Source organism: Perissodus microlepis, chromosome 4 (assembly GCF_051167445.1).
Source record: "Perissodus microlepis isolate ML-2025 ecotype Zambia chromosome 4, ASM5116744v1, whole genome shotgun sequence".
Lineage (NCBI taxonomy): Eukaryota > Metazoa > Chordata > Actinopteri > Cichliformes > Cichlidae > Perissodus > Perissodus microlepis.
In genome coordinates, this window is record NC_140464.1 from 22,758,743 (window position 1) to 22,773,671 (window position 14,929).

Genomic DNA, 14,929 nt, shown 5'->3' on the forward strand with positions numbered 1-14,929 from the left:
TATGATCTATTTTCTTTTCATCTATCACCATCATCCAGTCAATATTTAAATTATCCATGCTTTACTGGGTGGCTAAACTGATGATACTACTGATAAATATTATGTCATTTTGTTGACAACAAAATGAAGCTAGCATAAAATGACTAAAACTGCAGTTTGTTAAACTGAAAGATGAGCCCAAACATGTACAAAACAAGTTTATAGCTCAATTTAGATAAAAGTTTTTGGTCTGCATTTTCTTTCTTCATAACTGACTCATTAGGCCTCAAAGTTATAGCTTATTAAATACTGAGGTGAGAGCTAACTATGTTGCTAGCCGTCTGCGAGGCTTCACTTCAGCTAACTGTAGCCGCTGTTTGAGTTGTCTTTTTGTCCTTTATAATGCAATTTTTAAATGCTTTTTTGCATTTACTTGTATGTCACTTACTGCTTATTATCAGGAACCTATGTGCCAAAAACATTCAGGCTATGCATATTGCTAACCAAGCTATTGCTAACTGATAACCAGCCAACTGTCTGACCAGTCTCCAGGCTCCAAAGGGCCAAAATGGTGATGGCCATAAAATGAAAGGTCAAAGTGACATTATAGCAAGTAGTCTATGGTTTAGTAATTTTTAGTAATTTCATGTGCTGATATGCTAAAGTAAGATGCTAAACATGATGAAAAGAAATGGTACCCGCTTAGTATTTGGAGGAAACACGATCATTTAAGCATGTAGCACTGGGCTTAACTGCCTTGAATTAATGAAAGGGAATAAAAACACATACAAAGAAGTTTCAAGCACATTAGCTTCTTATACCCATATGAAAATAGCATTATGTGGTAAAGTTATCACAAACATTCTCTTTTTTTCACCAGATCAGGTAAGAAAACACATTTTTTTAAAAAAGTAACAGTTGTCAGATGGTATAAGGAACATACATACAAGCCTTTTTTCAATAACTTAAAATGTTCTGACTCTAAATTATCAGACACAAAATAGCATCAGTGTGTTTCTACATGCTGTTATTAAGGGAAACAGAAAGGTCATAAAAACAACAACATTTGTAAAATTTATCTTAGTTTTCTTGTTTTAATAGCTAACCCTTGAGTTACTGGTTTTCACTCTTTTAGTTGCCTGTAAATGAAATCAAATATAATGTGATGCTCCCTACAGAAATACACTCTGGGGTTAGGACTTTAAAATGAATGTGACTGCTTGCACCAAAACATATCTGGTGGGGGAGAGACATTTCTGTATGAAAGGAAAAAAACTCAAATAAAGAATATAGATGTGAGCAGAAACACATACTGAACCACACAGGCATACAAAATAAACATGCACGCACTATTTGACACTGAAGCTGAACAGGATACTGGTGTAAACTGACAGGATTAGTTATTTTTATGTTCTGTCCCTTTGTTTAAACCTCGCAGTTATTATGACACAATGAATCTTTTTTTTCAGACTCTATCTCAGCCACATGTTGTTTGCAGTATTTTTTATAGAGAGTAGTAACAGTAGCAACAAATAAATAAGAAACACAGCACACAGTCAGGTCACAAGCCAATTCTTGTTTCACCCGTGACAATACTTTGAGACAAGGAAACCTCATTAATGCAAAACTATATTTTTTCTATACCCATATAAGTGTAATTCCAGTGTTTGCAATGAGTTACATAAAATTAAATACGGTTTGAGAGAGACCATCATTTTTAATGAGCTAATAATTGATATCACACATGGAAATTCTTCTGCTCCTGCAGTGTGTTGACGATATAATAATCTCTGTTATTATATTATCCAATTAGAAAAACAGCTAAGTTAGGCTTTTTTTGGTTAATTTTTACACCAGATATACTCCTTATTCTAATCTGACTGTGGTTATCAAACAATCCAGGCTTTCAGCAACAAACTCCTTATACACTTGGTTCTGTCAACATTTAAGTGCAGTTTCTGTCTGCTGATATCAAGACAAGGTTCCAAGGAAACTTTTGAAATTGCACTATTTTATACAGTTCTACAGCAATGCAGTTTCATTTCCCCACAGGCACAGTGCTTGCACACAGTTCATCAGTCTTTGGGTGCCACTTGTTGCTTCATACCATCAACTGTCAAAGAAGCAAGCATTCTCTGGAGAAGGTCCACCTTTTCTTTACACTCCATTTTCTTGTTTCCCCCTCCTCTGTTACTCCCAGTATAGGTAGAGGTTCACCAGACAGTCATTAGTAGTGTTACTGAGATCTCACAGGACGAGCAGGTTACTGACAAATGAATAAATACTTGTACAAAGGGAGTCCATTTGGGTCTTCTCTGGGTTATCCACAAAATGCACCATGTTCTCTTTGTGTCCCTGTGGTAGAAATACAGGAAGATGGGATTACAATAAGAAACATAAAGCAGAATTATAATTGTTTTTTGTTTTGTTTTGTTTTATATATTCTATGAACTAACCTGGGTTTCTTTTAGTTCTACATCAGCATTGCTCTCATAGCTGCTTTACTAATCCGTCTGCGATTCTTCCTCATCCTTTTTGTTTTTTGTGGTCGAGTTGGGAGTCTGGGGGCCATAGGAGCCGATGGCTTTTTTGTGGTAGTTGTCGATGTTGTTGTCTCTGTAAGATGGAAAACAAAGAGTGTAAGAGAAAATTACAAAAGCTGTGCATAACATTGACTTGAACAGGCTTCAGTCGAACTCAGCAGATCAGCTGATGTCAGTGCCAGCTCACTTTGATTGTTTACTCAGTTGCTGGCAATCTGTAGGCTGCTTTGCAACTCAACTTCATCCGAGCTCTTCCTTTACATGCTGTGTCTTACTTAAAAAGCAATCAGCCTTTTTTTTTTAAATGTATGCACATGGAGGGGGCCTCATGCTTTCCACATGTGTGCATGAACTATGGGGCAGTCCCACAACTGAACCATAACATAAATATGAATTACTGCAAATGGAAATATCTTTTTTGACTGAAGTGGTCCTGACTCTACATACAATCTTGTGATAAAATATACTCTTAAGTAATTGAAACATGCTGTTTTAGTTAATTGAACAATTTACTTAATTCTGCACTGTTTAAAAAAACGTTTAATAATCTCTGTTACCTGGTTTCTGAGTTGTTTGGTGACTGGGATGATGTTTACCATGTAGGTGCCGACTGACTGTCTCCTTTTCTTTCTGCCTTTCTTCCTCTCCTCGCTTCATCTGCTGCTGTCTCAGTATTTCCTTTTCTTCGTCCAACTTTTTATGGAGAAGCAGAAGCTCTTTTCTCTCCTCCTCCAGTTTGGCTTCCGCAATCTGTAATATCCTCTCCTCCTCTGGAGTCTCGTTTTCTCTTTGTTGCGCCAGCTCACGGGGTTCCGGGTTCGGTTCTTTGGTAGGTCGGAACCTGCCCCTAACTGTGTCAGTGACGGTTTCCTCGGTAGGGCTGAAATTTGTTTCAGGAGTAACATGCTGAGAGAATCCACTTGTGTGAATCTTTGGGTATTTGCCTTTGTCTTCTTGCCACAATGGGCTGTGTGTTTGTGTCTCTTTGTTCTCCTCGTTAACTTTCCCTCTAGTGTTAATGATGTGCAACCCGTTCCCACCTTCTACCAACTTGTTCTTCACCTTAGTTCCAGCTGCATCCACTGAGGAGGCAGTTTTGTTGGCATCTGAGACCACGCCATCCTTCCTCTCCACATTCTCAGTTTCTTTAGCCTCAACAAGCTTGCTGATGTTATGAGCCCAGTGTGGAGCAAAGAGAACGGCTTCTCCAGAATGAGAGGTGCCCTCCCCAGCAAGACTGTATCCTTCTCCGGGCTGAGTGAAGGTGTCTCCTCTGGGGCTCCATTGCTGCTTCAGGAGATCCTCCAGGTGGGCCCTCTGGTTCTGTTTGAGCTCATCCAACTGATGAAGCTCATCCTTGGAATGCACCTTAACCTTGTCAGAAAAAAAGAAACAAAATTAATTTTACTTTTATTTTATTTACAGCTATACATGCACTGCAGTGCACAGGCTACAACACAGTCATGCTTGGAAATAAAAAATTCTATTGCTTTGCACTGTTATGACAAAGAGGCAAAAGTAAGCGTTAATTCTGAAAAATAATGATAGTAAGCAGAGTTTCTGTCCACCTGTCCATGTGCATGTCCTTGGCTATGCGTCTGGTTTCGATGCAGGTAGCCGTGCTGCCTGCGAGAGGATTTCTTCTTGTGTGGTGGAGGACGAGGAGCAGTCTGACATCTGCACTCCACGTGATCCACAACTGACACCACTGCTTTAGCATAAGTGGGTTTCTTGTTGATGTACTCGACCTTCATAACCTAGAGAGTTCGAGAATAAGATGGGAGGAACAGGAAACAATTCTGAGAACAGCACTAACGGATGTGCGTGTGTATACATGTATGTGTATATAGCTCTGTGTGATGTTGTTTACCTGCAAGTATCTTTTGTGTGTGACAACAGGAACACACTGCAAGCTTTTAGTGTTGCAGCAGCCAGAGCAGCGCTGCACCTCAACACAGGGTGGCCATAGCAGGAAGTTAGCATTGCTCCGGTCCAACATTGCCCGTGTGACCTCAACCACTTCTGTTCGAACTTTACACAGAGCCTGCTGGGCCGGCTGGGCATCTGAGCCATGAGACACAAGTGAACATGAGTATTAGGGCAGAAGTGGTGTTAAATTAGTATTTCAAACATCCATCCAGCACTAAATTCATTTTTTCTTTTTTTCCAGCTTGCTCATTCATCCACTCTAATAAGACTACCTTGTTTTCATGTCTGTTTATGCGATAGTAAAACACAAGCTCCTGTCTGATCACCTGTCAGTACTGCGTATTAGCACTTCAGCAGCTTGTAGACCTGAAGCACGAAGCTTCAAAGAAGAAAATATGCTAGAACTTCTTCTCATCAAAAGGCAAAGATTAGCATAGGCCCATTAGTGTCTCTCAGTCAACCAGACGGTTAGTGATTAATGACAAGTAATTCAGATATCTGCTTTATCATAATAATGAAAAAAAAACACTTAATGGGAAGGGTTTTAACCGTATCATTGAAACCATACTTGTCACATTAATCACTTCACAGGAAACTTGACTGAACACTCAGGGAAGGGACTCCTCTACTAATTGAGTAGAGGAGTCCCTTCCCTTGGATTGAGTACTGTTACATTCATGAGGAAAATCTGCATGGCGGCACTAAAACCTTCTATTCATCTTGTATGAATATGAACAGAGTAACATTTATCCACACTAGGAAGAATTTCTGTGAAGATCTGAAGAGCCACATACAGATATTAAGTCTTTTTGTCATATCCTCTTGAGAACTGAGGAGAAAATTATCTACCAGTGTAACCTTTTTGTGATTTTCTGCCTCTTTGGAGCTAAAGAGGACACTCAAACACATGAGGCATGATTGAAGAGGCCAAGATGTCCTCTATTAAGCACATTAGGACTTAGTAGGGTAGCTCAAATAAGTCAAAAGATAAAGACCAAAAGCAAATGTCAATTACAGAGGCTGGGTTTCAGGCATTCACAATACATTCACATCTCAAATACAAAAAAATATCTTCTAAAATATATTGATGGGAATAAAAAGGAAGTTTGGCTGAAGTTTTGTGGGGGGGTTAAGGGCTCACCGAGGCTCCTTGGTAGTCTGTGACCTCCATTGGCTGCAGAAGTCTCGTCTTCCTCATCTGAAACAGAAACCAAAAACAGCATTTGACTTATGTCCCAGACAAATCATGAGCATTTCATTTTTTTGCATGGGGCGTCATATATATAATCCAAGGGCTTTTAGCGCCCTCTGTATGTGGAGAGATAAAACACGAGCTTGTGTCAAAAGAGCGAGGAGGAGGATGGGGGCATAGCCGATGTCACATTTGAGTCACAAAATAAGAGACCCAGCCCGAGGGCAACCAGTTGTTACACTTTTATAAATCTAATAAATCTTCTGTGTGTTTCTGTCATCATGTACACCGATGTATGTTTTATTACAGGTGTGGTTCCTTATTTCAATTAGTGTAAAAAAAATGCAATAATTACAACTTATTACTGTATTTCTGTTGTAATAGGAAATATGTGTTTTTTTCTTAATTGCGCAACATTTTGTTCTTTATTTTGAAAGTGCAACATAACCTCAGCTTTCTCAAGCCAACTTTAATCTGTGCTAATGTGTTAAGAAAACCACTTCTCATTGTGACAACAACAATGTAAGAGTAGAATTTTTTTTACTTTAATGTCAATACATGTTTAGGGAAGAGCTACAGATATTTTAAAAAGGGCTTTAGGTTGCACTGGATGACTGGGTTTTGTGAACAGAATAAACAAATGTTTTAGGGGAGCTTATCCTGCTTGTGTGAAAATGGTATTCAATTTACGACGTCACTAAGGCTGGAGTAAAATTGCAGACAGCAACTTGGACTCTGGCTTCAAATCATGTATCAGTAATAATATTAGAAAGCTCTGGTCTTTACCTACGGAGTCAGAGAACAGCAGCATCTGAAGGTCCTCTATTGAGGAGATGGGGCTGTTTCTAACCAGCTCCACCAGGGCTGCAGGCAGAGCGTCCTCCTGAAACACAGATATATAAGAGATGCACTGTTCTGGATCGTTTGTGAGATAAAAAAAAAAAAAACACAGAAGAAGACGACATTGAGACATATCATCACCAGCGCACCTGGCTACTGATGAGACTTTCCCACATCTGTAACATCTGATCTGGGGAAACTGTTGCCAAAGTTACCAGAGCAAAAATCCAAACACCAGATTGAGAACATGAATGTGCTATCACTCAAAATCTACAGTTATGTGAAACAGAGATCATTATGCACAATGAAGTAAAAAAAATACAGCTGAACCTTTGACCCCTACAATGAGGGCATCTGGTGGCTCTGTTTAGCTGCTTGCATGCTGGCATGGTTTGAGAGACACATATTAGCACAGTTCTCAGTGATTGCCTTCATCCTATGATAAAACATCAGAAATTTCAGGGTGCCCAATTTCCCCACCCATCACAGTCACCGAATGATTTGATATTTATGAAGACATCCTTGGACATTCGCAGTCTCCAATTTGCAGCTCACTTGAACACCTAGAATTTAGAGCAACATGTTATATGGGGTTTCCTCCCCCATCACCAAAACACCAAATGAGGGGAAAATGGTCTTCGATCCCTGCAGTAGACGTAGAACCACTGAAGTTGTTTGGTGGCACACATAGTCGCTCCTATGTGATTAAACTGATGCATGTATAAACTGTATTCATGTATAAAATCTCAAAAACATTGACTGGGCTTTTAAACACTTCACTTCTATACTATTACTCTTACTGTGTACTCATAGAAAGGTAATTCACCACACAGTTCAATGTTATGACCAGGACACAGAAACAGGAATATGGAGCTGTTTTTTTCTAGGAAAACGGTGGATCTGGGCAAATATTTCTATAGTATTAAACCATAAAACCAAAAACAGTCCCACATTGTGAGTCCATGAATTTAACCCCTCTAGTCATTAATGGGTAAGAGACAGCTAAGGAGGGGGGGGAGAATTAACCAAAGCGGACACACAATGGTCACTAAGAGCACGGTGAATGACTATTGGCGTTGTGTCTTCTCATCTGCTAACATTTAGGGGTCAAAGGAGCAAGGAAGGAGTCAGGAAGTGGGGGAAGGAGTGATACAGAGAGGATGAGAGAAGGGAGGCGCATCTGAAAAAAAGGAGGAATAATAGATGAATTAAAGCTGGGCTGAAACGGACGAGGATCAGCCGTGGGTCGAGGCACTTCCTTGCATTGATTTCAGTGCTGTAAACGTGGTTCACTTGCTTTGGAGTCTCACGCTAGAATGAAACCGATGAAAATGACCAAAAGAGCAAATGCGTCGGGCATTAAGTGAACCATGTTCAGTTCAGTAAATGTTACACAAAGCCATCTGGAAATAAACTTTAGTTTTAATACTGATTAATTTAAGGTCTGAAGAAAATAATGAATCCCAGCGGGATGCAGGTTTTAGAAAAAGGAAACGGCCATTCATGCATGAGTATTCTCACCCTGCCCATACTGTTTGCCACTGACATTCCCCCATTGTTGCTCAGATTTTCAGACAGTCAGATAATACAGCAGGGAAATGCCTGCTGTATTACACTCACATCTCTGCTGCGGAGCTGCCGATGCCCCTGAGGAGTCGTCATGATTATTTCCTCCTTTTGCCAATGGAGCAAAGCTGCCTGCTTGGCTAATTGTGTCTGATGTTAATTATAGGACGTGTGCTTTTGTTCACGGTGGTGCCTGCTGTCATGACAATTTGTGTCTAAGCAGGAAATATTAAATAAACATTTCAGTTCTGATAAACAAAGCAGATGTAAACAGATGCAAACTGGACTGGCAGACTATGTAAACACACTATGATAATGATTAATGAGCACCTATGGCATGAAGGTGAATTATCAAGGTTAAGAAAAGTGTTTTTTATAGGTGCATTTCATATTTCCTGCAGGCAGAAGCATAAAAAAAATAATAATATAGAGCTGAATGTCATTTTAATACAAACAGCAGCACCTTATTCATTCTGAAAAAGGATAAAAAGTTAATGTTTCTTAAAGAAAAGATTAAACTATCTCAAAATCCAGCTGTAGTTAGTCTGCAGTAGTTAGCCTGTTTGGAATAATTAGCTTCTGCTGACAAAGCATTTGTTTTTGACAACTGCTAATCTACAACACAAAAGACCACTCCTGCCAAACTGTGTCTTATACCTGAACTATTCAGGCATGTTTTCTCCCTTTTTTCTGCTAATTATGGCAGAAAAAAAACACAAGACTTGACATACTGCAGTATTTATCACCTGAAGAAACTCCCCATCCCCTGGAGAACTCATGGACACATTGAAGAATGCCAGGTACAGGCAGCGGCTGCAGTGGGCAGAGGAGGAGAGGGAACATCTAATTGTACATAATTAGAGGGTCGAGTTTGCTGCCGGCGAAGCAGCAGCAGCAGCAGCAGCAGCTATAGCACATGTGTGAGGTTTCACATGTAGTCCCTGAAAGTATGCTGACACATGCTCAATATGGGCATGTGCCAGAAACTGTGAGTTTAATTAATTCCACTGTCATAATTGGCATCAGCACTTGGAAAGGGGCCTGATACAATTTAGCTAAAACTAAATTCCGTTCTGGTGGTCCTTGGCTAGGTGCATATGATCATTACAGCTTTATACGTGACAACCACTTTATATACCAGCAGATTCTTTTCTGGTGATGTTCTTTTAACAAAGAGCATAATTGAACATACAGTCTCTATTATTTCCCCAGCTGCCGTGCCATAAACTTTAAAATCACACGTGGGGAATTTCCAGGTTGTATACCTTCAAAGCCTTTTTTGACTTTCTCCTTCAAAAATACTGTCAAAGTCTTCTTTTACATGTGGTGCCTGCAGAGGCAGTGGGATGGAAAGACAGCTTGATGACAGGAAAGTCAACCGTCATCTTTAAATATACATTTAAAATGTACTTTTATGTGAGGCAGTGATAATGATGGAAGATTACTTATATGTACAGGAGTGGATGAAAGAAGGAAAATGAAGCAATAAAATGAATATTTAAAGATTCAGGGGCTTTACACGATAAAGATATACTGCAGTTCAGCATTTGCAAAGCTATTGTGTTTGTAACTTATTTTCTTTTTAGAGACATGTGTATAAGTTCTTTGAAAAGAGAGTCCTGACAGTAGAAAGTATACCTCTCCCATATGGGCTTCTTTCATTGGCTCCCTGTTAAATCCTTCTTACCACATACAATGTCTTGTATGTGTACAAGACATTTAAATGTACCACAATTAAATGTCCTGCTTGCCACCCACACTCGACCCGCTCCAGTTTGCATACAGAGCCAACAGATCAACTGAAGATGCCATCACTACAACGCTCCACACCACCATCTCTCACCTGGAAGTGCAGGGCCGTTACGCCAGGCTGCTCTTTGTTGACTTTAGCTCTGCTTTCAATACGATACTCCCGGACAGACTAATAGTTAAACTGCTGGAAATTGGACTTCCTTCTACCACCTGCCGCTGGATCAGAGACTTCCTCTCAGACCGTGTACAGAGAGTTAGAGTGGGGCCTCATCTTTCCTCAGCCCTCAGCCTCAACACCGGCTCTCCACAAGGCTGTGTACTGAGTCCCCTACTGTACACTCTGTACACACATGACTGTGTTAGTTCCCACCCAGACAACACAGTCATCAAGTTTGCAGATGATACCACCGTGGTGGGGCTCATCTCAGGGGGAGATGAGACTGCGTACAGAGCTGAAGTTCAGAGGCTGTCAGATTGGTGTGCAGATAACAACCTGGACCTCAATACCACCAAGACAAAAGAACTGGTAGTTGACTTCAGAAGGAGGAAGTCCGAGCTGCAGCCTGTCAGCATCAACGGGGAGTGCGTGGAAAGGGTCTCCAGTTTCAAGTTTCTGGGTGTGCACATAGACACAGACCTCCAATGGAGCTCTAACACCTCTGCGGTCTTAAAGAAGGCCCAACAGCGTCTCCACTTTCTGAGAATCCTCAGAAAAATGGACCTGAAGAAGGAGCTGCTGACCGTCTTCTACCGCTGCTCCATTGAAAGTGTGCTGACATATTGCATCGGTGTGTGGTTCTCCAGCTGCACCACAGCACACAGAAAGGCACTCCAGAGGGTCATCAACATGGCCCAAAAAATCATTGGACATCCTCTTCCCTCCCTGAAGGACCTGTACAGCACTCGCTGTCTCAAGAGGGCACGCAGCATCCTACGGGACTGCACACACCCAGGACACCGGGTGTTTAAGCTGCTGCCGTCTGGCAGGAGGTTCAGGCTGCTGAGGTCCCGAACAAATAGACTCAAGGACAGCTTTTACAACAGGGCAATAGCCCTGATCAATGCAAATAGCTGACCTGACTGGATACCTCCCTGGACTTTTTTAGGGGGGAGGTAACAATGTTTAAAACAATAACAATAATATTTATATTTATAACAAGGTGCAATAATAATTAATGTGCAATAATAACAGTGTGCATAACACATACACTTATTCTTCTTTTTTATACTAAGTTAAAAACTATACTGTGTTGTGTTGTTTGTTGCGTTGTGATGTGTCATATCGTGTCGTGTTGTGTTATATGTAGTGCCGACGTAGGACAGTTTTTCCAATTTCATTGTACTACTGTACTATGTATGACTGTGCAATGACAATAAAGAGTTATCTTATCTTATCTTATCTTATCTTGAATAATCAGGCCCCATCTTGTCTTTAAGACCACACAGCACTTCACTCTCAGACTGTGGGCTTAATTGTGGTTCCTAGAGTGTTTAAAAGTAAAATGGGAGGCAAAGCCTTCAGCTTTTAGGTCCCTCTTCTGTGTAACCAGCTCCCAGTTTGGATTCAAGAGACAGACACTCTCTTTATCAAAAACTTTCCCTTTTGACAAAGCACATATTTAGGGGTGGATCAGGTGACCCCGAATCCTCCCTTAGTTACGCTGCAATAGGTTTAGGCTGCCAGGGGCTTCCCAGTGATGGGCCAAGCGTTTCTTCTTCGCTCACCTTTTTAACCCTCTATGTGTTTATACAGCCCTCTGCATTTAATCATTAGTTAATATTAATCTCTGGCTCTCTTCCACAGTGTGTCTTTTGTCCCATCTTCCTCCCCTCACCCCCAATCTGTCACGGCAGATGCCCCCCCTCCCCTTATTTGGTTACACTGGAGGTTTCTTCTTGTTAAAAGGGAGTTTCTCCTTCTCATTGTCGCCAAGTGCCTGTTCACAGGTAGTTGTCTGATTGCTGGGGTTTCTCTTTATTATAGTAGGGTCTTAAAACTTTACAATATAAAGCTCCTTGAGTAGACTGTTATTATGATTTGGCGATATGCAAGTAAAACTGAATTGAAATTGAATAAGTTATTCTGGGAACAAACTATACCAACACATCAGTTCTATGGCAGAAAACTAACTCAATCAGTTATGCCTTTTTTCTTGCTTTTGTAAAAACATTGTTTAAGCCTTCACTTCCCACGATTGACTTGTTAACTATTTGTGCTTTAACCCCATTGACATGACATGAATTGCCTGGGTCAGAAACACAGATGAAATCTGCACAGAAGCAGAAGACTGATAAAATCAGACTTCATATCAGCGAAGGAAAAGTGGACAGGATTTGTTCTAAAATGAACATAATATTGTTGTCTAGGTCAAGTGAGTCTTGACCTAGATGAGACCCGTGGTTAAGTTTAGTCTTCCTGCTTGACTTCTCCAGATTTTATCCATCTTTTCTGCCTTTATATATTCACTGTTGTTGGCTGATTTTCACCTGTTTCTAAAACACTGTTTTGGCATAGAACATGGTGCAAGAGAAAAGAAGGTGTTGATTAAAAAAGGAAGCAACATATAATCATAAAAACAAAAGTCACACAAAAAAGTACAGAAACAACAAATGTGGTCTCTGTTGGATGGTGTTAATGTATGTATGAATGCACCGGCTGCCTTTAATATCTGGAACAGCAGCATCTGTAAATGCATCACTTCACCACGTGGTGAAGCATCCAGCTGTAAATGAGCCTATCATGGCAGCGCCCGTTTCCTTGCACATCACCCACAGAGGTTGACCCCTGCATGTGTCTGCCCCTGGGCATCCATTCATAACGCCAGTTAATGGGGAGGAATAACAGTTATCTTCTGTATGAAGAGAAGCAGTAAGAGAAAGACTGAGTCTGAAGTTGGAGGTTTTTTGTTTGGCTGTTTTTTTAAAGGCGGACATGAGCTTAAAAAATAATGACACAGTTTTAACAGCATGTGCATTGTAGTTGGAGTGATATGCTTACTCAAAATTAAAAAAAAGAAAAGACTACAAGAGTCAGAGCCCAATGTTAGCCAGAAAATATACAGTAGGCTACCGCATATAGGCCCATTAATATATTTATATGCTTCGAGTATTATATACATATATACTACTATTCAAAAATAAATAAATAAATAAAGACTCCACAACACTGTTGTGTTTTATATCCTGCCGTAAACTTTTAGATAAACCTTGCGGCTTCACTCTTTGGTGCTACATTTGTTTTATAGTGCTCTAATTTCAGAGGGACCACTAATCCCTCTTAAGTGTCCGAAGAGGTTTCTAGAACTTTGATTTGAACTCACCTCGGCCACGCCAAACCGCAGACACACCGCTAGTAACGCGAGCAGCAGCTGTACCCACGAGCTCATCTTGCTGCCCAGCCTCGAGCCTCTTCGACGGACCGGGCATTTATGGAAGCGCGAGAGAGCCTCTCTCCTCAGCACTGCGCGCGGGGGGACAGCGGCTCGCCCTGCGAGACTGCGCGCGCGTGCGAGCGTCCGTCCACACCGCGGTCCCACAGCAGAGGTGTTCCCAAAAGATGAAACCTTTTTTTTCCAAGTTCCCCTCGAAATATATAAAAAAAATTGAGAGCGACAGTAAGCCTCCTACTTTTAGTTCACTCTTCAAAGTCCGGTTTAGTTCACTCAGTTAAGTTCACCTTGATGCGCTGAAGTGTCTGTTTTTGGCTGAAAGCTCAGATGAAAAGAATAAGACCATTTTAGCAAAAGAAATTTCCAAGCAATTAAAGTCTACACTTTAGAAAAATACTTTTAAAAAAATATATCCAAGAGATTTAGAAAGGAAGCAAAGTCAAAATAATTCCAAGTGTGTCCCAAATTAATTTCTTAAAAAAAAAAAAAGCAATAAATTACAAATCCATTTGAATTTTCATTTCCCGACAGTCAAGAGTCTTTTCCTCTTTAACCGTAACGCGTCCCAAAAGTCCAGCTTAGAGGCAGAAATAACGTCGCAGGAAGATAGTTTGCGGTTCTCTTCTTCCAAGGAGTCTTATCAACAAGCAAACCGCTGTGTGGCTCGGTGCGTCTCAGCCCCTGGACCTGACTGATTACGCAGCCGTGTTGTTGGTGGTGGTGAAGGGGAGAGCAGATTTTCACGAGTGTGCGGTATCTCTGCTGCCCCCTGTCCGAAGAAAAGTCGATGCAAGCCAAATTTGTCCACTAACAGCTGCCTGGCAGGAGCCACTCTGAGAAATATTTCCTCAGCCATGAATCATTTATGCAGATATTTGTAAGGCTGGGCCATTTTTCCTCCTTCCTCACATCAATCTTTACAACGCACCTTAAAACTTCATTAACTGTAGAAAGCAACCAAAGTAACTGAGTACATTTACTCAACAGCAGTGGTACACCACTTTAACTATTGTTTCCACAGTCCATGCTGTTTTACTATATTTAATCTAAAGCTATGTGCACACGTTCATTTTCATATTAACTTGTTTTGCGTATAATCACAGTACATAGTGTCTTGTGCATTATTATTATTATATAATATGAAGTGCATTATATAAAGTAAAAGTTACAGTCTGGTACTTCTAAACGGATGCATTAATAAGCTATTAATGTCCCACTAATGTCACGTGTGAGGAAAATATGAAGCCCTTGCTGTGATACTGCCCATCACTGTTCCTATTGCTATTTTTCTAAGAAATGTGTGATTTTTCAAAATGAGCCATCAGCAAATACCTATAATTATCCCCCCAAATTTTGCTTTTGGGCCTAGCAAAATATTATTAACATACAGACAGGTTCTGATCAGCTGTGTTCAGTTGGTTTATTGCATATCTTGACTGCTGTGTCTTAACAAACCTTGTAGTTGTAAGCTTCTTTCTATTTCGTCACATGAGCACCCTGTGAGGTCTAACTACTGTCGCACCTGTGTTAAAATATTGTGTATAAGCTGGTATATTTCTCTCAGCTGTTCAGTTCAGTTCAGTTTTGGCAGGTTTTTTTTCTTGTCTGCTGGGTGTATCAGCATCTGATGGTTTCAAGGCTGGCATATTGTGTACATATGCGCATGCACTTCAGCCCCCTGAAACTTCAAGGCCCTTCCCACGGCTCTGATGGTAGAGATTATCATCAGAAGGTAGGCC

At 40.6% G+C, this 14,929-nt stretch overlaps 1 protein-coding gene across 1 annotated transcript; it reads right to left on the reverse strand.

The window, feature by feature from the left end:
- Nucleotides 1-775: 775 nt before the first annotated feature.
- Nucleotides 776-13,900, reverse strand: pdgfbb (platelet derived growth factor subunit Bb). The gene is made up of 8 exons (XM_084926507.1): nucleotides 13,122-13,900; nucleotides 6,430-6,526; nucleotides 5,593-5,649; nucleotides 4,393-4,586; nucleotides 4,091-4,279; nucleotides 3,080-3,896; nucleotides 2,436-2,595; nucleotides 776-2,334 (listed from the first exon to the last, which is right to left on the reverse strand). The coding sequence occupies exons 1-7, from the start codon at nucleotides 13,185-13,187 to the stop codon at nucleotides 2,453-2,455; spliced, it is 1,563 nt and encodes a 520-aa protein (XP_084782633.1). The 5' UTR covers nucleotides 13,188-13,900; the 3' UTR covers nucleotides 776-2,334; nucleotides 2,436-2,452.
- Between the last annotated feature and the right edge of the window lie 1,029 nt (nucleotides 13,901-14,929).